Source organism: Oncorhynchus tshawytscha, linkage group LG07 (genome assembly GCF_018296145.1).
Source record: "Oncorhynchus tshawytscha isolate Ot180627B linkage group LG07, Otsh_v2.0, whole genome shotgun sequence".
NCBI lineage: Eukaryota > Metazoa > Chordata > Actinopteri > Salmoniformes > Salmonidae > Oncorhynchus > Oncorhynchus tshawytscha.
This window is the reverse complement of record NC_056435.1, coordinates 41,637,912-41,661,230: the sequence shown is the minus strand read 5'-3', so window position 1 is coordinate 41,661,230 and position 23,319 is coordinate 41,637,912. Positions and strand designations below refer to the sequence as shown.

Here is a 23,319-nt window from a genome sequence, read left to right as displayed (position 1 = left end):
ATGTCATGATTTTTTTCAAAATGATGGGCGATTCAGGATATATATCTCAATTTCTTTAACGTTTTCTCCAAATAAGCTTTGTTGCACAATTAAAGGTCATTGCAATTAAAGGTCTATTGCATGTAAAATGATGCTTCTTTTGCAAAATGTACTGATCTGGCTTTCAAGTCTGTCTATGAAAATGCTATTTTTGTTACACATTTAAGCAGAACCATGCACATGCACTGATAATGACCGACTTGTAGTAGCAAGCAGTATTATAGCACATTAACACAGGCCAATGTTTTAGTGAGTAGCCAGCTAATCTTTATATTTAAAGTCTAGCCAACTTGGATTTATTTTAACAGTCTCCAACTTTTTAAACAACATAGCCTGTTCAATTTGTTAAGATATTGAAATCAAGTGGCCTACCTGGTTAAAGAGATGCGTATTTCTCAGAATGAGAACAAGTTGCCAATTCCTGATATAAATTGGTATTTTTATGCTCAATGCACATTTATAAAGCACAGACTGTAACGCATAAAGCACATTTATAAAGCATATGACAGTCTGTGGCTAAACTGCTGCTAGTGGTACCTCAATGCCACGCGCAACGGAAACTGAGCATTCATCTCCATAATCATGTTCATTGATGCTCTCGTTTTAGTAGGGTCTGCTCTATTCTACATTTTGGGAGTTGAGACATAAAAGGGTGTCATTAGAAAGGTTAAATTCTCCTCTATTACAGTAAAACAATGTCTCTAAGCGTTTCGGTGTCCATATGACCCATTCCGTTGGAGCAAACCTCAAATACAAATAGCGAGTTTAAACTGCTTGTTATCAGAGAGGAAGAAGTTATCTGTTGTTGTTGTTGTTGTGAGTGGCATGGGCTTGGTGTCTGTGTGTGAATAGAAAGGTGTACACAGCACAGTAGTGAAGAAGACGATACCAAAAAGACAGAACGCTCATAAAAACAAACCAAAAATGGAAACCTAGAATCATTGCGATACAGGCATTTGGAACGTTGTGCTAAAACATAAATATATCGCCAGGTGAAACACAGAGAAGATATCACTCATGTCCCTCTGTCTGTCTGTCTGTCTGTCTGTCTGTCTGTCTGTCTGTCTGTCTGTCTGTCTGTCTGTCTGTCTGTCTGTCTGTCTGTCTGTCTGTCTGTCTGTCTGTCTGTCTGTCTGTCTGTCTGTCTGTCTGTCTGTCTGTCTGTCTGTCTGTCTGTCTGTCTGTCTGTCTGTCTGTCTGTCTGTCTGTCTGTCTGTCTGTCTGTCTGTCTGTCTGTCTGTCTGTCTGTCTGTCTGTCTGTCTGTCTGTCTGTCTGTCTGTCTATGTCTCTGCGTCTCTCTCTCTCTCTGGGTGTCTCTCTCTCTGTGTCTCCCTCTGTCTCGCTCTCTCTCTGTCTCTCAAAATTCAATAAAAGGGCTTTATTGGCATGAGAAACATATGTTAACATTGCCAAAGCAAGTGAAGTAGATAATAAACAAAAGTGAAATAAACATTACAAATTAACAGTAAATATTACACTCACAGAAGTTCCAAAAGAATAAAGACATTTAAAATGTCATAATGTCTATATACAGTGCGTGTAACGATGTGCAAATAGTTAAAGTACAAAAGGGAAAAGAAATAAACATAAATATGGGTTGTATTTACAATGGTGTTTGTTCTTCACTGGTTGCCCCTTGTGGCAACAGGTCACAAATCTTAATGCTGTGATGGCACACTGGTATTTCACCCAATAGATATGGAAGTTCATCAAAATTGGGTTTGTTTTCTAATTCTTTGTGGATCTGTGTAATCTGAGAGAAATATGTGTCTCTAATATGGTCATACAATTGACAGGAGGTTAGGAAGTGCAGCTCCACCTCATTTTGTGGGCAGTGTGCACAAAGCCTGCCTTCCCTTGAGAGACAGGGATGCCTACGGCGGCCTTTTTAAAAAATGTAACCTTTATTTAACTAGGCAATTCAGTTAAGAATGAATTCTTATTTACAATGATGGCCTACCACAGCCAAACCCGGATAACACTGGGCCAAATGTGCGCCGCCCTTTGGGACTCCCAATCATGGCCGGATGTGATGCAGCCTGGATTCGAACCTCTTGCACTGAGATGCAGTGTCTTAGACGACTGCACCACTCGGGAGCCCCAATAGCATGGCCATGCTCACCGAGTCCGTACATAGTCAAAGCTTTCCTTAAGTTTGGGTCAGTCACAGGTATTTTGCCAAATAGCATTCTAGTTTGCTCTGTTTTTTTGTTAATTCTTTCCAAAGTGTCAAGTAATTATCTTTTTGTTTTCTTATGATTTGGTTTCAACCTCTCTCTGTCTGAGTCTTTAATACCAACATGTTTCATGAAGACCACCATAGTCCCTGTGCCCAAGAACACTAAGGTAACCTGCCTAAATGACTACCGACGCGTACCACTCATGTCTGTAGCCATGAAGTGCTTTAAAAGGCTGGTTATGCCACACATCAACACCATTATCCCAGAAACCCTAGACCCACTCCAATTTGCATACCGCCCCAACAGATCCACAGATGATGTAATCTCTATTGCACTTCACACTGCCCTTTCCCACCTGGACAAAAGGAACACCTTTGTGAGAATGCTATTCATTGACTACAGCTCAGCGTTCATCACCATAGTGCCCTCAAAGCTCATCACTAAGCTAAGGACCCTGGGACCAAACACCTCCCTCTGCAACTGGATCCTGGACTTCCTGACAGGCCACCCCCAGGGGGTAAGGTTAGGTAACAACACATCTGCCAAGCTGATCCTCAACATGGGGGCCCATCAGGTGTGCGTGCTCAGTCCCGTCCTGTACTCCCTGTTCACTCATGACTGCACAGCCAGGCACGACTCCAACACCATCATTAAGTTTGCAGATGACACAACAGTGGTAGACCTGATTGCCGACAACGACGAGACAGCCTATAGGGAGGAGGTCAGAGACCTGACCGTGTGGTGCAAGGACAACAATCTCTCCTTAAACATGATCAAGACAAATGAGATGATTGTGGACAACAGGAAAAGGAGGACCGAGCACGCCCCCATTCTCATCCACGGGGCTGTAGTGGAGCAGGTTGAGAGCTTCAAGTTCCTTGGCATCGACATCACCAACAAACTAACATGTTCCAAGCTCACCAAGACAGTCATGAAGAGGGCACGACAAAACCTATTCCCCCTCAGGAGACTGAAAAGATTTGTCATGGGTCCTCAGATCCTCAAAAGGTTCTACAGCTGCACCATCGAGAGCATCCTGACGGGTTGCATCACTGCCTGGTATGGCAACTGCTCGGCCTCCGACTGCAAGTCACTATAGAGGGTAGTGCATATGGCCCAGTGCATCACCGGGGCCAAGCTTCCTGCCATCCAGGACCTCTATACCAGGTGGTGTCAGAGGAAGGTCCTAAAAATGGTCAAAGACTCTAGCCACCCTAGTCATAGATGGTTCTCTCTGCTACAGCACGGCAAGTGGTACCTGAGCGCCAAGTCTAGGTCCAAGAGGCTTCTAAAACAGCTTCTACCCCCAAGCTATAAGACTCCTCAACATCTAATCAAATGGCTACCCAGACTATTTCCATTACCCCCCGTTTTATGCTGCTGCTAATCTCTGTTATTATCTATGCATAGTCACTTTAATAACTCTACCTACATGTACATATTACTTCGACTAACCGTTGCCCCCGTACATTGACTCTGTACCAGTACCCCCTGTATATAGACTCTCCATTGTTATTTTACTGCTGCTCTTTAATTACTTGTTACTTTTATTTCTTACTTTTTTAAGGTATTTAAAAAAAACTGCATTGTTGGTTAAGCATTTCACTGTAAGGTGAATTCGGCGCATGTGACAAATATATATTTGTATATATTTTTTGGGGGGTCTAATTGTGTTGCTGCCCTGGGGCTCTTTTGGGTCTGTTTGTGTTTGTGAGCAGAGCCCCAGGACCAGCTTGCTTAGGGGACTCTTCTCCAGGTTCATCTCTCTGTAGGTGATGGCTTTGTTACGGAAGGTTTGGGAATCGTTTCCTTTTTTAGGTGGTTATAGAATTTAACGGCTCTTTTCTGGATTTTGATAATTAGCGGGTATCGACCTAATTCTGCTCTGCATGCATTATTTGGTGTTTTACGTTGTACGTGGAGGATATTTTTGCAGGATTCTGCATTCAGAGTCTCAATTTGGTGTTTGTCCTAATTTGTGAATTCTTGGTTGGTGAGCGGACCCCAGACCTCACAACCATAAAGGGCAATAGGTTCTATAACTGATTCAAGCTTTTTTGCCAGATCCTAATTGGTATGTTGAATTTTATGTTCTCTCTCTCTCTCTCTCTCTCTCTCTCTCTCTCTCTCTCTCTCTCTCTCTCTCTCTCTCTCTCTCTCTCTCTCTCTCTCTCTCTCTCTCTCTCTCTCTCTCTCTCTCTCTCTCTCTCTCTCACACACACACACACTCTGTCTGTCTCTTCTCTCTCTCCACATCTCTCTCCCTCCTCACCCCCCCCTCTCTCTCTCTCTCACACACACACACTGTCTGTCTCTTCTCTCTCTCTCCACATCTCTCTATCCCTCCTCACCTCTTTCTCCCCCTCTCTCTCTCTCTCTCTCTCTCTCTATTTGCATTATGTGCGACACTCTGTAGGGGGAAGATAAGTGGCAAACATCAAAGCCTGCAACAAGTGAGTTGCGTCTCAGACAATGTGCGGACCCCTGCTGAGGGTGTCTTTGATAATGCCTGTCAGAAAGTCTTCTGAAAGCGCCCTTAGAATTCTCAAAAAGAAAAATACACCTGCGTCATCTCTCACACAGATACACAGACACCTGTGCGCAAACACACACACAATCACACACAAAAACACACAGTCAATAATACATCTATCCATCTCTCTACAATGTCCTTCTCATTTTCTTCCATCATTCTTTATATTCTTTACATCATTGTTTATATTGGGCTGGTTTATTCTGTATATGGCCTGTATGTATGGGTGTTTGAGTGTCTTAATTGCCTATTTCGATAAGAGAGAAAGAGAGAGTAGAGGACTTTGATAACTAACACAGTGTTGTTAAGCCCAGATGTCTCTGATTGCTGTGGGAATCATTCAACTCTCCTTTGTTTCTGGCACTGCTATTGTTTCGGTTGTTGGCTGTTCTTTTACTGTCCTAATGAGTTTCTATCTTCTGATATGCTCTCAGTTTGTTTGTGTGTGTGTGTGTGTGTGTGGTGTGTGTGTGTGTGTGTGTGTGTGTGTGTGTGTGTGTGTGTGTGTGTGTGTGTGTGTGCATGTGTGTGTGTGTGTGGGACCAGAAGTCCTCACGAGGATAGTAAAACAAGAATAATTTGGGGACATTTCACTGGTCCCCACAAGGAAAAAGGGTATTATAGGCTTAGGGGTTAGATTTAAGTTTAGGGTTACAATTAGGGTTAGAGGTTCGGTTTAGGAGTCAGGGTTAGGGGTTTGGAGTTAAGCTTATGATTAGGTTTAAAGTTAGGGAACATAGGATTTTGAATGGGAATCAATTGTTTGGTCCCCACAAGGATAGTAAAACAATGTGTGTGTGTGTGTGTGTGTGTGTGTGTGTGTGTGTGTGTGTGTGTGTGTGTGTGTGTGTGTGTGTGTGTGTGTGTGTGTGTGTGTGTGTGTGTGTGTGTGTGTGTGTGTGTGTGTGTGTGTGTGTGTGTGATTAATGCATAATTAACTTGTATGTGGTGTTTTGGGTGTTTACTGGCATGAGACATTGCCGTTGTTACAGCTGAGTGATTTCCACTAATGAGATTGCTTTGTAAGTGTCGTATCCCACTGGGCACACACTGGTTGGTATTTGGTATTCATCAGAATCAACGTTGAATAGACATTGAATTGATGTCTATTCCCAGTGGGTTGTGTGTGTGTTACTTTATGTGTGTGTGTGCGATGCTGGTCCTACTTCACTGACCCATGTGTATACAGTTTGTGTGTGTAATGCACATGTGTTTTGTGTTATTTGTCCCTGTTTTGTTTTAGAGATTGTATTTGTGATGTGTGTGGGGGAGTTAGATTCCCCTTTGGCTCTTGCTCTCCTTCAAATTCATCTTCCCACTCACACACTATGTTCCGTACTGTCTGTCTCTAGCACCATTTCACACACAGTTAGCAACAAAACGCACACTTTGTTAACCTGAGAGTCAGAGCAACCAACAACAGACCATGGCCTATTTAGAACAACATGAAAGAGAAGAGAAATACCTGTAACCTTTTTGAATACTGCCTTTAGGTCTCTACTGAGCAAGACCCTTAGTGGTTGATGCAATGCTGATACATCTAAACTGCAGAACCATTCAAACTTTTACTATGGCATTTGTACCTATATGTAAACGTGTGTGTGTGTCTGTGTGGGCGCGTGCGTGTGTGGAAAGGGAGGGGTCAGGTATTCCTATCAGGACTGGGTTTCTGGACTAGGTCCCTGGTGTGTCCCTGGTCGTCTGGTCCCTGTACACACACACACAGTATTTCTGATAGGTGGATGTGTCGCACTGTGTGCTCAGAGCATTCCATCACTGGTTTCCATAGGGACTGACTGGCAGTAACTTCCTAAGAATCGACCTTCACAGCCACGCTCTTAGTGTGTGTGTGTGTGTAATGAGTGTGTAATGTGTGTCAGCCTGCTCTTTCAGCTGACGTCTCCCTTTTGCGTTTTAACGGCTCTTTGGGGGTAAGTCTTTAATTGCTCTCTCTCTCTCTCTCTCTCTCTGAAAGTACACAGGGGACATACAGCCATTGGTCATTTGAGTAAATGAATAGATTAATAAATGAATGAGGTGTGTGTTTTCAGAGGTTTTTGGGGCTGGGTATGTTTCCCCCTGCCTAGTCTCCAGCTCTAGAGATGTGGGTTAACCAACAAGCTCTCACAGTCTCACTGCAGAATCAGACGTTTGCCCTTAAACGTCAAATTTCGAAGGTTAAGTTGAAAGTAATAGCCCTCACCGGTGCCCCTAGTGGCCGGTTTTGAAGTGATGTCCCAAAATCCTGCTTACTTGGACGTATGTCGAATTTCGCAGTGAATGATTTATATACAGGTGAAGTCAGAAGTTTACATACACCTTAGCCAAATACATTTAAACTCACAAGTTTTTCACAATTCCGGACATTTAATCCTAGTAAAAATTCCCTGTCTTCGGTCAGTTTGGATCACCACTTTATTTTAAGAATGTGAAATGTCCAAATAATAGCAGAGAGAATGATTTATTTTATTTCTTTCTTTCATCACATTCCCAGTGGGTCAGAAGTTTACATACACTCAATTAGTATTTGGTAGCATTGCCTTTAAATTGTTTAACTTGGGTCAAACCTTTCGGGTAGCCTTCCACAAGCTTCCCACGATAAGTTGGGTGAATTTTGGCCCATTCCTCCTGACAGAGCTGGTGTAACTGAGTCAGGTTTGTAGGCGTCCTTGCTCACACACGCCTTTTCAGTTCTGCCCACCAATTTTCTATGGGATTAAGATCAGGGCTTTGTGATGGCCACTCCAATACCTTGATTTTGGAATTATGCTTGGGGTCATTGTCCATTTGGAAGACCCATTTGCGACCAAGCTTTAACTTCCTGACAGATGTCTTGAGATTTTGCTTCAATATATCCACGTAATTTCCCTTCCTCATGATGCCATCTATTTTGTGAAGTGCACCAGTCCCTCCTGCAGCACTGCCTCTGATCTGGCAGACTCACTAAACACAAATGCTTCGTTTGTAAATTAATATCTGAGTGTTGGAGTGTGCCCTTGGCTATCAGTACATTTTTAAAACACAAGAAAATGTGCTGTCTGGTTTGCATAATAAACTCAGCAAAAAAACAAACGCCCCTTTTTCACGACCCTATCTTTCAAAGACAATTTGTAAAAATCCAAATAAGGCCTACTTGGTGGCGTAGTGGTCCAAGGCACTAGCGACTCCTGTGGCGGGCCGGGCACAGTGCACGCTGACCACGGTGCATGCTGACCACGCTGGCTGGCTTCCAGGTCAGATGGGAATTGGGTCAAGAAACAGTGCGGCTTGGTTGGGTTGTGTTTCAGAGGACGCATGGCTCTCAACCTTCGCCTCTCCTGAGTCCGTATGGTAGATGCAGCGATGACACAAGACTGTAACTACTACCAGTTGGATACCACGAAGTTGGGGAGAAACAGGGGTAAAAAATAAATATTTAAAAAAATATCCAAATAACTTCATAGATCTTCATTGTGAAGGGTTTAAACACTGTTTCCCATTCTTGTTCAATGAACCATAAACAATTAATGAACACGCACCTGTGTCATTAAAACACTAACAGCTTACAGACGGTAGGCAATTGAGGTCACAGGTCACTAAAGAGGCCTTTCTACTGGCTCTGAAAAACACCAAAAGAAAGATGCCCAAGGTCCTTGCTCATCTGCGTGAACGTGCATTAGGCATGCTGAAAGGAGGCATGAGGACTGCAAATGTGGCCAGGGCAATGAATTGAAATGTCCGTACTGTGAGACGCCTACGACAGCGCTACAGGGAGCCAGGACGGACAGCTGATTGTCCTTGCAGTGGCAGACCACGTGTAACAACACCTGCACAGGATCGGTACATCCAAACATCACACCTGCGGTACAGGTACAGGATGGCAACAACAACCGCCAGAGTTACACCAGGAACGCACAATCCCTCCATCAGTGTTCAGACTGTCCGCAATAGGCTGAGAGAGGCTGGACTAAGGGTTTGTAGGCCTGTTATAAGGCAGGTCCTCACCAGACATCACCAGCAACAATGTCGCCTATGGGCACAAACCCACCGCTGGACCAGACAGGAGTGGCAAATAGTGCTCTACACTGACGAGTCGCGGTTTTGTCTCACCAGGGGTGATGGTCGGATTCGCATTTATCGTCGAAGGAATGAGCATTACACCGAGGCATGTACTCTGGAGAGGGATCGATTTGGAGTTGGAGGGTCCGTCATGGTCCTGAGCGGTGTGTCACAGCATCATTGGACTGAGCTTGTTGTCATTGCAGGCAATCTCAACGCTGTGCGTTACAGGGAAGACATCCTCCTCCCTCATATGGTAACCTTTCTGCAGGCTCATCCTGACATGACCCTCCAGCATGACAATGCCACAAGGCATACTGCTAGTTCTGTGCGTGATTTCCTGCAAGACAGGAATGTCAGTGTTCTGCCATGGCCAGCGAAGAGCCCGGATCTCAATCCCATTGAGCACGTCTGGGACCTGTTGGATCGGAGGGTGAGGGCTAGGGCCATTCCCCCAGAAATGTCCGGGAACTTGCAGGTGCCTTGGTGGAAGACTGGGGTAACATCTCACAGCAAGAACTGGCAAATCTGGTGCAGTCCATGAGGATAAGATGCACTGTAGTACTTAATGCAGCTGGTGGCCACACCAGATACTGACTGTTACTTTTGATTTTGATCCCCCCCCCCTTTGTTCAGGGACACATTTTTCCATTTCTGTTTCCTCCGACACAATGGTGTGGCTGGCTTCCGGGTCAGATGGGAATTGTGTCAAGAAACAGGACTGGCAAAAACTGCTCTTCACTGACGAGTCGCGGTTTTGGGATGGTGTTCTTCGGCTTGCAAGCCTCCCCTCTTTCCTCCAAACACAACGATGGTCATTATGGCCAAACAGTTCTATTTTTGTTTCATCGGACCAGATGACATTTCTCCAAAAAGTACGATCTTTGTCCCCATGTGCAGTTGCAAACCGTAGTCTGGATTTCTTTATGGCGGTTTTGCAGCAGTGGTTTCTTCCTTGCTGAGCGGCCTTTCAGGTTATGTCGATACAGGACTCCTTTTACTGTGGGTATAGATACATTTGTATCTGTTTCCTCCAGCATCTTCACAAGGTCCTTTGCTGTTGTTCTGGGATTGATTTGCACTTTTCGCACCAAAGTACGTTCATCTCTAGGAGACAGAACGCGTCTCCTTCCTGAGCAGTATGATGGCTGCATGGTCCCATGGTGTTTATACTTACGTGCTTTTGTTTGTACAGATTAAGGTGGTACCTTCAGGCATTTGGTAATTGCTCCCAAGTATGAACCAGACTTGTGGAGATTTTGGCTTATTTCTTTTGATATTCCCATGATGTCAAGCAAAGAGGCACTGAGTTTGAAGTTTTGAAGTACGTCCACAGGTACATCTCCAATTGACTCAAATGATGTCAATTAGCCTATCAGAAGCTTCTAAAGCCATGACATAATTTTCTGGAATTTTCCAAGCTGTTTAAAGGTACACTTCTTGTAACGTTCGTCGTCCTCGTCTGAGGAGTATGAAGGATCGGAGGACCAATGCGCAGCGAGGTACGTGTTCATGATGCTATTTATTGAACTCAGAACACTAAAACAAAAATAACAAAGAGAATGACACAAAAGAAACAGTCCTGTCTGGTGACATACACAAAACAGAAAACAATCACCCACAAAACACCGGTGGGAAAAGGCTATCCAAGTATGATTCTCAATCAGCGAGAATGAACGACACCTGCCTCTGATTGAGAACCATACCAGGCCAAACACATTTGTTTAAAGACACAACCTAGAAAAATGAACATAGACTGCCCACTCCAACTCACGCCCTGACCATACTAACACAAAGACAAAATAAAGGAACTAGGGTCAGAACGTGACACTTCTGACCCACTGAAATATTGATACAGTGAATTATAAGTTAAATAAAATGTCTTTAAACAAATGTTGGAAAAATTACCTGTCATGCACAAAGTAGATGTCCTAACCGAATTGCCAAACCTATAGTTTGTTAACAAGAAATTTGTGGAGTGGTTGAAAAACGGGTTTTAATGACTCCAACCTAAGTGTATGTAAACTTCCGATTTCAACTGTATATAGACAGGTGTGTGCCTTTCCAATCAAGTTGTAGAAACATCTCAAGGATGATCAATGGAAACAGGATGCAGCTGAGCTCAATTTCAAGTCTCACAGCAAAGGGCCTGAACACCTATGTAAATAAGGTATTTCTGTTTTGTTTTTTGTTTTTTTGCAAACAATTTTAAACCTGTTTTCGCTTTGTCTTTATGGGGTATTGATGAAGATTGATGAGGATTTGTGTGGTATGGGGTATTGATGTAGATTGATGAGGATTTGTGTTTATTTAATCAATTTTAGAATAAGGCTGTAATGTAACAACATTTTTAAAAAGTCAAGGGGTCTGAATACTTTCCGAATGCACTGAAAACGTCAATGCACGAAAACCATCTACGCACTTCAATGGGGCAGAAGGCTTTTTGTAGCTAGCAACGATGACAAGAAGCTGCCAAGTGATACCATGTCTTGTTTTGAGGTGTTTTGACTGATTTCATGTCTTTAAAAAAAAATGTACCTTTATTTAACTAGGCAAGTCATTTAAGAACAAATTCTTATTTTCAATGATGGCCCCTTTTCAGGGGCAGAATGACAGATTAGTACCTTGTCAACTCGGGGGTTTGAACTTGCAACCTTCCGGTTACTAGTCCAACGCTCTAACCACTAGGCTACCCTGCCGCCCCCATGTCTATGCTAATAATATGGGGAAAAAATACTATCTAGCTAATCAACACCTGTAAAGATGTTTTTGCGAGACAACAACTGCTCATTGTGCAAATATATTAAAGTTTTCAATACACATTGGAGAGGAAACATTGTTGACAACATGTAAACTATCTAAACCAACACCTTCTGTTTTGCCCCATAGTTGTGCATGCGTTGGTTTTGTTGCTAAACAACCAACCAGTCTATACATCATTGGCTGGATTTAACAAAACTGCCCACGATTCATGCTCAACAGGGTCAGAAGCACAGACGCTTACACACACACACGCAACCACGCACACACACACACACACACACATACACAGAAGGAAAAGCAATCATACTAAGTGCCTTCTCTGCAGCTATGGTACCTTCTTCTCCTGTATATGTGTGTGTGTGTGTGTTCGTGCACTTCTTCATAGTACATTTCAAACAGCTGATTGACAATTTGCATTTCACAAAGAAAGGAGAAAGTAAGAGTTGAAGATTGCACAGAAGAAAGGGAATGGTTACAGGTTTCAAAGGAGTTAAAGTGATTTTGTGTGAGTGTGTCATGCCCTGACCATAGAGAGCCTTCTTATTCTCTATTTTGTTAGGTCGGGGTGTGACTAGGGTGGGTACTCTAGGTTATCTATTTCTATGTTGGCCTGGTATGGTTCCCAATCAGAGGCAGCTGTTGATTGTTGTCTCTGATTGGGGATCATATTTAGGCAGCCATTTCCTCAATGTGTTTGGTGGGATCTTGTTTATGTGTCGTTGCCTGTGAGCACTCCATTGTCTTCACGTTTCATTCATTCTTTATTGTTTTTGTGCGTTTCAGTTAATAAACATGTGGAAACTATACCACGCTGCACCTTGGTCCGATAATTCTTACGAAGAATGTGACAGAAGATCCCACCATAACAGGACCAAGCAGCGTGCCCAGGAGGAGAAGGGATCCTGGACTTGGGAGGAGGTCTTGGTTGGGAAGGTATTTTGGACTTGGCAGGAGATCTTGGATGGGAAAGGATCCTGGACTTGGGAGGAAATCATGGTAGGACAGGATAGCCTTCCTTGGCACAGAGGACACAAGGAGAGGAGGGAGGACAGTGACGACGCCAGGGTTCCCGGCCACAAAAAGCCCAAAAAACTGCCCGAAAATATTTTATGGGGGGGGCCACAAGGGGTGGTAGGCGGAGCCAAGGAGTGAACCAGAGCCAGTCTGGGAGAAGAGGGAGAAACTGGAGGAGAGTGAATGGAGAGAATCAGATACCGTCAGTGAGTTGAGGAGAGAGAAATGAGAGAGTTCTTGAGTTGGTGGAAGATGCACGACATTTGCCCTAAGGAGCGTGTTATCAGTTTAATGCCACCTGAGTCAGCTCTCCGTACTCGTCCTGAGGAGCGTGCTATCAGTCTGGTAAAATCTGTGCTGGCTCAACGCACCAGGTCTCCAGTGTGCCTCCACAGCCCAGTACGTCCTGTGCCAGCTCCTCGCACTCACAGTGCGAAGTGTGTCATCGTTCCGGTACAATTGATGCCGGCTATGCGCACCAGGTCTCCAGTGCGCCTTCACAGCCCAGTCCGTCCTGTGCCAGCTTCTCGCACTTGCCGTGCGAAGTGTGTCCTCGAACCGGTACAATTGATGCCAGCTATATGCACCAGGTCTCCAGTACGCCTCCACAGCCCAGTACGTCCTGTGCCCACTCCACGCACTAGGCCTCCAGTGCGCCTCCCCAGTCCGGTACGTTCTGTGCCTGCTCCTCACACTCGCCCTGAAGTGCGTGTCACCAGTCCGGTGCCACCTGTGCCGGCTCCACGCACCAGGCTTCCAGTGCACTTCCCCAGTCCGGTATGTCCTGTACCAGCTCCTCGCACTTGCCCTGAAGTGTGTGTTACCAATCCGGTACCACCTGTGCTGGCTCCACGCATCAGGCCTCCAGTGCGCCTCCCCAGTCCGGTACGTCCTGTGCCAGTTCCACTCACTCGCCTTGAAATGTGTCACCAGTCCAGTGCCACCTGTACCGGCTCCACGCCCTAGGCTCTGGACCTAGGCTCTGAACCCTCGCCAGCGAGTGTTCACAGTCCAGAATCTCCAGCTCCAGGGCAGGAGCCTTCCCCTGCGCCGGTGCTCAGTCCAGATACGGTGTCCAGTCCCGCTCCATGGCAGGAGCCTTCCTCTACACCGATGTCCAGGCCAGGGCTGGTGTCCACTCCTGCTCCATGGCAGGAGCCTTCCTTTACACCAATGTCCAGTCCAGGCACAGTGTTCACCCCAGGTCCATGGCTGGATCCGCGGGATGAGCGGGTTCTTCGACCCGCACCAGAGCCGTCACCAAAGCTGGTGGATCCGCGAGCTGAGCGGGTTCTTTGGCCCGCACCGGAGCCGCCACCAATGCTGATGGATCTGCGGGCTGAGTGGGTTCTTCATCCCGCACCAGAGCCGCCACCGATGCTGGCTGATCCGTGAGCTGAGTGGGCACTTCGCCCCGGAGCCGCCACCAACGCTAGATGCCCACTTGGACCCTCCCCTATAGAGTCAGGTTTTGCGGCCAGAGTCTGCACCTTTGGGGGGGTGGGGTACTGTCACGCCCTGACCATAGAGAGCCTTCTTATTCTCTATTTTGTTTAGGTCGGGGTGTGACTAGGGTGGGTAATCTAGGTTATCTATTTCTATGTTGGCCTGGTATGGTTCCCAATCAGAGGCAGCTGTTGATCGTTGTCTCTGATTGGGGATCATATTTAGGCAGCCATTACCTCAATGTGTTTGGTGGGATCTTGTTTATGTGTAGTTGCCTGTGAGCACTCCATTGTCTTCACGTTTCGTTCATTCTTTATTGTTTTTGTGCGTTTCAGTTAATAAACATGTGGAAACCATATCATGCTGCACCTTGGTCCGATAATTCTTACGACGAACGTGACAGTGTGTGCGTGTACCATCATCTTCTCATTGTCACACAGCAGATTTAGGTGTTTCAGGTTACTCTCACCGTCATAGTTTAAACTTTGAGTGGAAGAGGAGGAAACAGAAATAGGGGAAGGGTGGATGAGAAACAGAGAGAGAGCGAGATGGTTAGAAAGGTACTGCAGGGTACAGATCGCTGTGAGTGATTTTGAAATTGGACGTCTATCCATGTCCTGAGGATGTCGGGAAATGCCTTAAAAACTGGCCACTAGGGGGAACGGTGAGCGCTATTACCATCAAGTAGGCTTGGGTTTCGCTAGGGTGTTGTGGATGAGGGTGTGTTCGATACCAGTGGTGGACACTTGTTTTAATTTTGGGGTTTTAACCCTATCTCGAACATGAACCCTTACCTTAAACCATTTGGAATAAGTGCCTAAGCTTAATGTTTGAACCCTATCCAAAACATTAACTCTTAAATGTGATGTTTGGAGTAACTTCAAAATGTGAAGTTTGGAGAAACGTGAATAAACGTCTAATTCTGCAGTGAGACTGTGAGAGCTTCTTGAGCTCAGGATAGCTGATAAGTGGAGCTTGGGCTCTATATGTTATCTACACAGAAACTTTCAGAGTGAACTTTTCTGCTCTCAGTGCACACACACACGCACACAGCTCTTATCTCTCTACACCTTCTTACCTGCAGAGTGAGTGAGTGAGTGTGTGTGTATGTATGTGTGCGTATGTGTGCTCTGAGCTTTTTTCTCCGCAGTGGAGGGTGACCTGGGTCAATCAAGAGTGTCTGATTGGTTGTTTCTCCAGATGGTGTTTCTAATCTCTCTCCTGACTGGCTGCTCAGTGGCAAGGGCTCCTGAGTGTCGCTATGGCGATAAGAGAGTGACAGTCTGGCAGTGGTCATCAGCAGGTCATCTAGAAACATCCTCACACACGCACAAACACTGTAAGGTCTCTAATTTCTCTCCCTCTCTCCAGGAGATTGCAGCGTATCTGATCACATTTGAGAAACATGAAGAATGGCTGACGACATCACCCAAGACCAGGTGAGACACACACACATGCGCACACACACACACGTGCACACGCAGACACGCACACACAATAATTTATGGTAACACATGTAGAACTTACACAGTACCTTTACTATCTAAAAATGTCAATGTAAAATTATGAAAACCTAGTCAGCTATAAATGTTGCATTAATGAATGTAAATGTATGATGATAAGTGATGTATAATTCAGGTTTTATGGGGGACGTGTGTGTTTAAGAGAGAGGTTAGCAGGATTTCACATCTGAAATTGAATATGTATAAGCATAACTGCAAATTAGTTATAGGGAGAGAGAGCGGGAGGGAGAGACAGATAGAGGGAGAGAAAGATTTGGAATTTTAAAATTCCCTTTATCGGGTCAAGACCCTGCAGTACATGAACATTCCAGCCTGTAAGAAAAACAGAAGTTTAAGAGAGAGAGAGATCTAATGAGAGAGCGATAAAGCCATATCCTATTCCCCATAGACCTGAACCCCAAGACAATTGTGTAGATCTGAAAGCATTGGTTCGGTGTAAGTTCAATTGATCAACTTCCATCAGAGGTTGAGGTGGAGCTATTACCATATAGTGTTTATCAATTCAATCATATACCTAGGCCTAGTGGGCATTAGCTAAGGGTCGATCTGGGATTGGGTGACTGTCACACTAGGCTACATTTGAATCTAGTTAACATCTGACTGGAGTTTAGCCTCCAGCCAGCTGCTAGAACTATGGTAATTGGTTATGACACTCGCAGGCCTAGCAGTCTGATGGATGGCAGCTGTAGACAGTCAGTCACATTAAATCCACTCAATTCAGAACCACAAAGAAATGGAGCCAGATTATGGTAGATTACAGCTAATCCCACTGGTGTGGGCTGGGGCTTTGGTGAACTATAGCATACTCGTATAGCCAATTTATAACAATTTTATAGCAGGTTCATATCAGCTTTATAACAGTGTTATATCAGGCCCATATCAGCTTTATAACAGTCTTATATCAGGCCCATATCAGCTTTATAACAGTCTTATATCAGGCCCATATCAGCTTTATAACAGTCTTATATCAGGCCCATATCAGCTTTATAACAGTCTTATATCAGCTTTATAACAGTCTTATATCAGGCCCATTTCAGCTTTATAACAGTCTTATATCAAGCCCATATCAGCTTTATAACAGTCTTATATCAGGCCCATATCAGCTATATAACAGTCTTATATCAGGCCCATTTCAGCTTTATAACAGTCTTATATCAGGCCCATATCAGCTTTATAACAGTCTTATATCAGGCCCATATCAGCTTTATAACAGTCTTATATCAGGCCCATATCAGCTTTATAACTGTCTTATAGCAGGCTGATATCAGGGTTATAGCAGGTGTGTTATAGCTGTTCTCAATGCTCTGTCTTGATAAGTGGAAACAACTGGCTCTCCACCAGCAGTCAGTCACCTTCACACTCCTCCCATTCCAACATACCTCATCAACTCCAGCTAATGACTGTTTTAAACCTTAACACTCCTCCACGCCTTTCTCTCTCTATATCTCTCTCTCCATCCTTCCCTTTCTTTATCACTCTTTCCCTTTATCATACACTCAATCTCCTCCCCCTCACTCACGCCCTCCCTCACTTGTTCATTCACCCCATGGGATACAACCGCTCAAGAGTTTTGTCAAGGGTGAGCAGAGCACCTAGTTCAAGGACACACAGAGGACACACAGAGGACACACATCCGGGAAAGTTCTTGACTGCACATTCTCTTTTGCAATAACGACGATACACACAGAACCAGGGGATCTTCAGCAAGCGGAGGTTGCAAAGCCTTCTCTTCCTCTAGCACTCGCAAACTCAGGAAATGCTTTTTATATCCCAAACAGCTTGGCACTTGAATCAATAGTATATGTAAAGTCTGGTTGAATCAGAGAGTGTGTGTGTGTGTGTGTGTGTGTGTGTGTGTGTGTGTGTGTGTGTGTGTGTGTGTGTGTGTGTGTGTGTGTGTGTGTGTGTGTGTGTGTGTGTGTGTGTGTGTGTGTGTGTGTGTGTGTGTGTGTGTGTGTGTGTGTGTGCGTGCGCTTGCGTGCGTGCGTGCGTGCGTGCGTGTGTGTGTGTGTGTGTGTGTGTGTGTGTTGAATCAGATCCCTCATCTTTATATCATCTCTGTAACATAATTAGAGTTAACCGCGGCGGGATGAGTCACAGCAGCCGCGAGACACAGAGACTAAACTAAGCTTTGATCAGAGGGCTACTGTACTCTACTGAGAAACACACTGAAACACAACACATTTAAGGTGGCAAAGAAAATAAGCTCAAAGTACATTCAATTTCACTGAGTGTGCATAAATTTAATTACCATAATCTCTGGTCATGTACTTTTAGTGAAAAATGAACAAAAAAGAGAGGAGAGGAATAAACGAGAGGAGAGAAGAGGAGTAAAGAGGAAAAGAAAGAATGTGAGGAGAGGAGATAGGAGAGAATGAAAGACAAGGGGAGGGGAGGAGATAGGAGAGAATGAAAGACAAGGGGAGGGGAGGAGATAGGAGAGAATGAAAGACAAGGGGAGGAGATAGGGAGAATGAAAGACAAGGGGATGGAGGAGATAGAAGAATGAAAGACAAGGGGAGGGGAGGAGATAGGAGAGAATGAAAGACAAGGGGAGGGGAGGAGATAGGAGAGAATGAATGACAAGGGGAGGGGAGGAGATAGGAGAGAATGAAAGACAAAGGGTGGGGAGGAGATAGGAGAGAATGAAAGACAAGGGGAGGGGAGGAGATAGGAGAGAATGAAAGACAAGGGGAGGGGAGGAGATAGGAGAGAATGAAAGACAAAGGGTGGGAGGAGATAGGAGAGAATGAAAGACAAGGGAGGAGATAGGAGAGAATGAAAGACAAGGGGAGTGGAGGAGATAGGAGAGAATGAAAGACAAGGGGATGGGAGGAGATAGGAGAGAATGAAAGACAAGGGGAGGGGAGGAGATAGGAGAGAATGAAAGACAAGGGGTGGGGAGGAGATAGGAGAGAATGAAAGACAAGGGGAGGAGATAGGAGAGAATGAAAGACAAGGGGTTGGGAGGAGATAGGAGAGAATGAAAGACAAGGGGAGGGGAGGAGATAGGAGAGAATGAAAGACAAGGGGTGGGGAGGAGATAGGAGAGAATGAATGACAAGGGGAGGGGAGGAGATAGGAGAGAATGAAAGACAAGGGGAGGGGAGGAGATAGAAGAATGAAAGACAAGGGGAGGGGAGGAGATAGGAGAGAATGAAAGACAAGGGGAGGGGAGGAGATAGGAGAGAATGAAAGACAAGGGGAGGGGAGGAGAAAAGGGGTTTGTGTGTGTGGGGTTTATTGATTGTTGAAATGCTTGTTCTGTCTCTGTTGTTAGGAGATAAGGCAGCAAATCCTCCACCTTACACACTCTCTCTCGCTCGGTCTCACACACACACACACACACACACACACACACACACACACACACACACACACACACACACACACACCCACTGGTCCCACTGTTTCTGTAATGTGGTGATTGATTGAGGAGCTCCAGGGATGACATTGAGCTCATGGTACACTCAGGAGGAGATCTGCCCTCTGTGTGTACAGCGTGTGTGTGTTAGTGTGTACAACAGCAGTGTGTGTGTGTCTTCACAGGTTTGAGGAATAGTAGCTGAGTAAACAGTTTTCCCGCGGTGCAGCTAAAGCACCCTGCTAAAATATTAACGTGTGTGTTTGTGAGCTAATATGTTAGCGTGTGTGTGCGTGTGTGTGTGTGCATCATACACAGAGGGCTGAAATGACAGAAAGATTGATAGAACCACATTTGTAGAACCACACAATCAGCGGTGAGCAGTGTGCATTTCTGTTAATCCAAGAATAACTTTTGTCCAAAAATAACCTGTCACTGTTATCATGTCTTTGGCTATGCCGGATTAAGTGATATGACATGCTATTCTATAAAATAATTTCTCCGTAATTAATATTACCTGACTGAGCTAATCATGTAAATGTAATTAACTAGAGAGTCGGGCACCACAAAATAATATTTATAGAGCTGTTATCTTCCGAATAAACTCTTAAAGACCTAGTCATATTTTACATCAATAGCAGTCAATATTAATCGTCATCTTAATTCAGTCTCATCTGAAAGTTGTAAATTCTTGCACGAACCCTGGCTAATCTGCACGAACCCTGGCTAACAAGTTGAACCAGCAATACAAAATTGGGTTTAATTATTTATTTACTAAATACCTAACTAATCACACAGAATTACACATACACATAATTAAATCATAACTTGATTACAAATTACGTCATAAAGGAAAACGTCCCTAGTGGGCGGAACAGATATGACAGCTTGTTACACAAAAGAAAAGGGTCTGGGTTTGAGTGAAAGAGCGGGAAGACTGAGGAACGAAGGGCGAAGCTGTGCTATCGTAAATACAGTATCTTATGCATTCTAAATTACCGCTCATTTGGAAAACTAAAATGCAATACATATTTACTCTGAGCGGCGCTTCGGTAGGTTGGTGGTAGATGGAAGGCTGTGTTGCCCAACCGAGTCTTTCGTCCTTTGAAGAATGTCTCTGCTGGTAAATTGAATATGTTGTAGTAACGTCGTTGTGTGGTAGACGGGATACTCTGTCTGTTCCTTCCTAACCCTCGTTTGCAGCGGCTGTTGCTAACTCAAAGGCTAGGAGGTATCACATCTGTAGTGAATAAGAGTTCAAAGTTAATACTATTCGCAACCAAAGCTCACGCTGATGTTGGCTTCGTTCTGTAGTTATTATCTGAACCATTCTGACATCGGACCGTCAGCCTCACAACCTCGGAACAGGAGGTTATATTGTCGTCAAGGCTTTATATAGGAAGGGAGAGGAGGACGTGTTTGAAAAGTTTTATAGCCCATGTCCCTTCACAGGGGCGGGCCACTGATTGAGCAGAGCCCTACCTTATGAAAACCCAAATCTCATATTTTAGAAGCTAAAATCACATTTCATCCCATCACGAATAATTTCATATTCAAACATTTAAATTGAACAACAATTCCATGGGAATCCGATAACTCTGATGTGTATACTTTCCACTGTAGAGTTTAGGTCATCTTATCATTGATGAGAATGTCTCAGATGACAACCGAACTGACATCATATTCATTGAGTACCACCGCATATGTTCAATTGGTCGGATTACCAGAATATAGTTAATTTCTCCCCACTTTCTTATGTTCCCAGAATCTCTATGTTAACCAAGGGTTTTACAAATTTAACATCAGTAGGGTAGAGAGAGGAAAAAGGGGGGAAGTGGTTTTTATGACTGTCATAAACCTACCCCCAGGCCAAAGTCATGACAGTCTCCCCATGTTGGGTTCAATCTTGCAACCTGCATGTTGCAAACCAACATAAAAATGACAGTGGGTTGTCCTGGTTGTGGACCATCGTTGTGGTCCCCATCTGGTGGTCGACCCGGGTAGGGTGTCTGCAAATGAAGAAGTCCGCTCCATGGCTGGGCAGCAGATGTCCAGTTGGTGATCGCTGTTAACTATATGATAAGTCTACAGCTGTAAGGCACTAGTTTTGGGCAGTCTACAGGGGTGACCTATGGACTTCTGGGAAGAAAACTGGTGAGTGCTATAGCTGTAGAGTTAAAGGCCTCAAAATAAATGTTCAACTTTACTAAGGCTGGTATTCTGCTCGGAACCCTTAAGTGATCCTAGCATAAATCCTAATTGGATGTTCCGTTGTGCATGTGCGTTTATGCTTACGCAAGCACACATGTCAAGGGAAGGAAACCAAGTATCCTGGCAGATTACAACTTGTTCAGAATGAGTCTGACGTAGTCAGGTAATTTTCAGGTCAATGCCTGGAGGTCAGTCAGAATTGGTGTCGAGAGAGTCTGTAGTGGTTTTACTACCAGTCACTGTCTTCCACTATTGTAGCGGCGGTAGGTATGAAGAAGTATACTTCATAGCTATGTTACCCACGGAGGAGCTAACCTCATGACGGAAGTACTCTAAGTATTAGACCAGTCGTACGTGGTGTGATCGTGATTCATGACTTCTAATAACATTTCTCCTGAACAGAGGGTTCTATTTATTAGTGGTGTGTGTTAACCATTAGAAGAGTGCAATGGAGATTCCCTTCCCCGTGTTGCACTCTGAGTGACTCCTATTTTGCTATTATCAATAGCAATTTAACTTGTGAGGTTACTAATCCTCTTACTGAGTGTTGCTGGACTGACTGTGGTATTGGTACTGGTACTCAAGGGTTCCAGTTGTCCTACCGATTTATTCTGAAATGTTATCCTACAGTAATACATGATTAGAGCATTTTACTAGTTGTCTTGGAGTGACTACTACACATGGCAAGGAATGATTATTGTTGCCATTTGTTTTGGAGGTGGACAGGTCTACTGGACTTCCTTTACGACCAGTGTGGTACACCTCAGTACTATCTTAGATGTGTTCTAAGATAATCCCCGTCTAGGGGCCTGTCTGCTCCTCACTGTTCTCAAAGGGGAGTTTACAACTAGATTTGATTTATGCTCTGGCGGCCTCGTACGGTGATGTCCGTAGTCCCGACCCCCCCACCGGCCTCGATAAGGCTCATCATGGGTCTGGGCTACTATTCCCCCCCTTTGTGTCTCAGGATCCCCCCACCAGCGGGTGGTGTTGGTATCCGAGGTGCAAACTAAAAGTTCGGACCCTATGTACGAGTTGTCAGTGGCCACGTTATTATGAGAGTGGCTGTAACCTTTCAACCAAATCTTCTGGTGTTTGTGCTTCAACACCCTCAGTGGCTGTCGAGGACTGTCAGTCACCACCGCGTCCGCGTGTGGCAACCTCTTCAGTACCTGTGAACTGAGACAAGGATATTGGTCTGTGATATCGCAAAGTGTTTCACCAGTGGGAGTCATCGGGTCAGTTGCTGGACTGACGCCATTAGTGTCATTGTAAGGGTTGACAGTCCCCCACAAAGCATAAGCTGTGTCATCGGAAGCAGAGTTTACTCTGCGTATCGATGTTTTTCTTGCTGAGACGGCCGCAGTGTTTGCGGAAGTGTCCGAAGGGCAAGAGAAGTTCATCTCAACTACCGTATTGCACGAATGCAAGGAGGAGGGAAGTTGCTCATTCACATAGACAGCTGGCTCGAAATCATGACAAGAATGGTCAATCAGATTGGCTGATGGAATTTGTCGCGATATCATAATATCTCCTTGGATCGGATTCTGCCCCAAGAGGTTTCTAAACATCTTTTTCCCAAGGGGTGCTTTTGACAGATACCCCTTGTGAATGACTGTGTTGCTGCTAGCGTTGGGGGAAGACAGTGTGGTCAGTGGAGAAGGCACTGTAGCCTGTGACCATACCTGGTTGGTTTTCCAATCCATCAATGGGAGTAACCGATCCATCAAGTCTGCTCCAAGTAGCAGGGGTACAGTTTCGAGGCTGGTAACATACACAGGGTGGATGAGCGATATGTCCTTGAAGTGTAGTTTCAGATATGTCCTTGAAGTGTAGTTGACTCTCAATGTGAGAGGCGAGGTAGTCTGAGTGACCCCTCGAAGTGTAGTGTCGCATCGTTCCACTTTTAACCAATGTTTAGTTGGCTTCAAAGCCCTTTCTAGATCATCAAACAATGTTTGAGAGATGAGTGATATTGTTGCACCCGAATCAATTAGCGCATGATAAGTTAAGCAGTCCTCCAGGACTGTTTCCAGGTATGGGCGTTTCGATTCGTGTTTAGTGGACATATTCCCCACAGAGTGGAGTGGTCAATGACGTGATGTGTCAATTCTGTTCAAGGTGGAAGCAGATCGACTTTTCGGAATTTGAGTGGGCTTGCCTTTAACGAAGCGTTTGACATTTTTCTTCGCAACCTTTGTATCAGA

At 44.8% G+C, this 23,319-nt stretch overlaps 1 protein-coding gene across 3 annotated transcripts in view; it reads left to right on the top strand.

Annotated features, from left to right (window-relative positions):
* LOC112254520 (calmodulin-binding transcription activator 1) overlaps window positions 1-23,319 on the top strand; it is a 138,842-nt gene that overhangs the window by 74,373 nt on the left and 41,150 nt on the right. For all 3 annotated transcript variants that reach the window (XM_042324432.1, XM_042324430.1, XM_042324431.1), the window contains exon 4: window positions 15,386-15,453. In XM_042324432.1, the coding sequence (XP_042180366.1) occupies window positions 15,386-15,453 (68 nt within the window). The remainder of the gene's footprint in view (window positions 1-15,385; window positions 15,454-23,319) is intronic.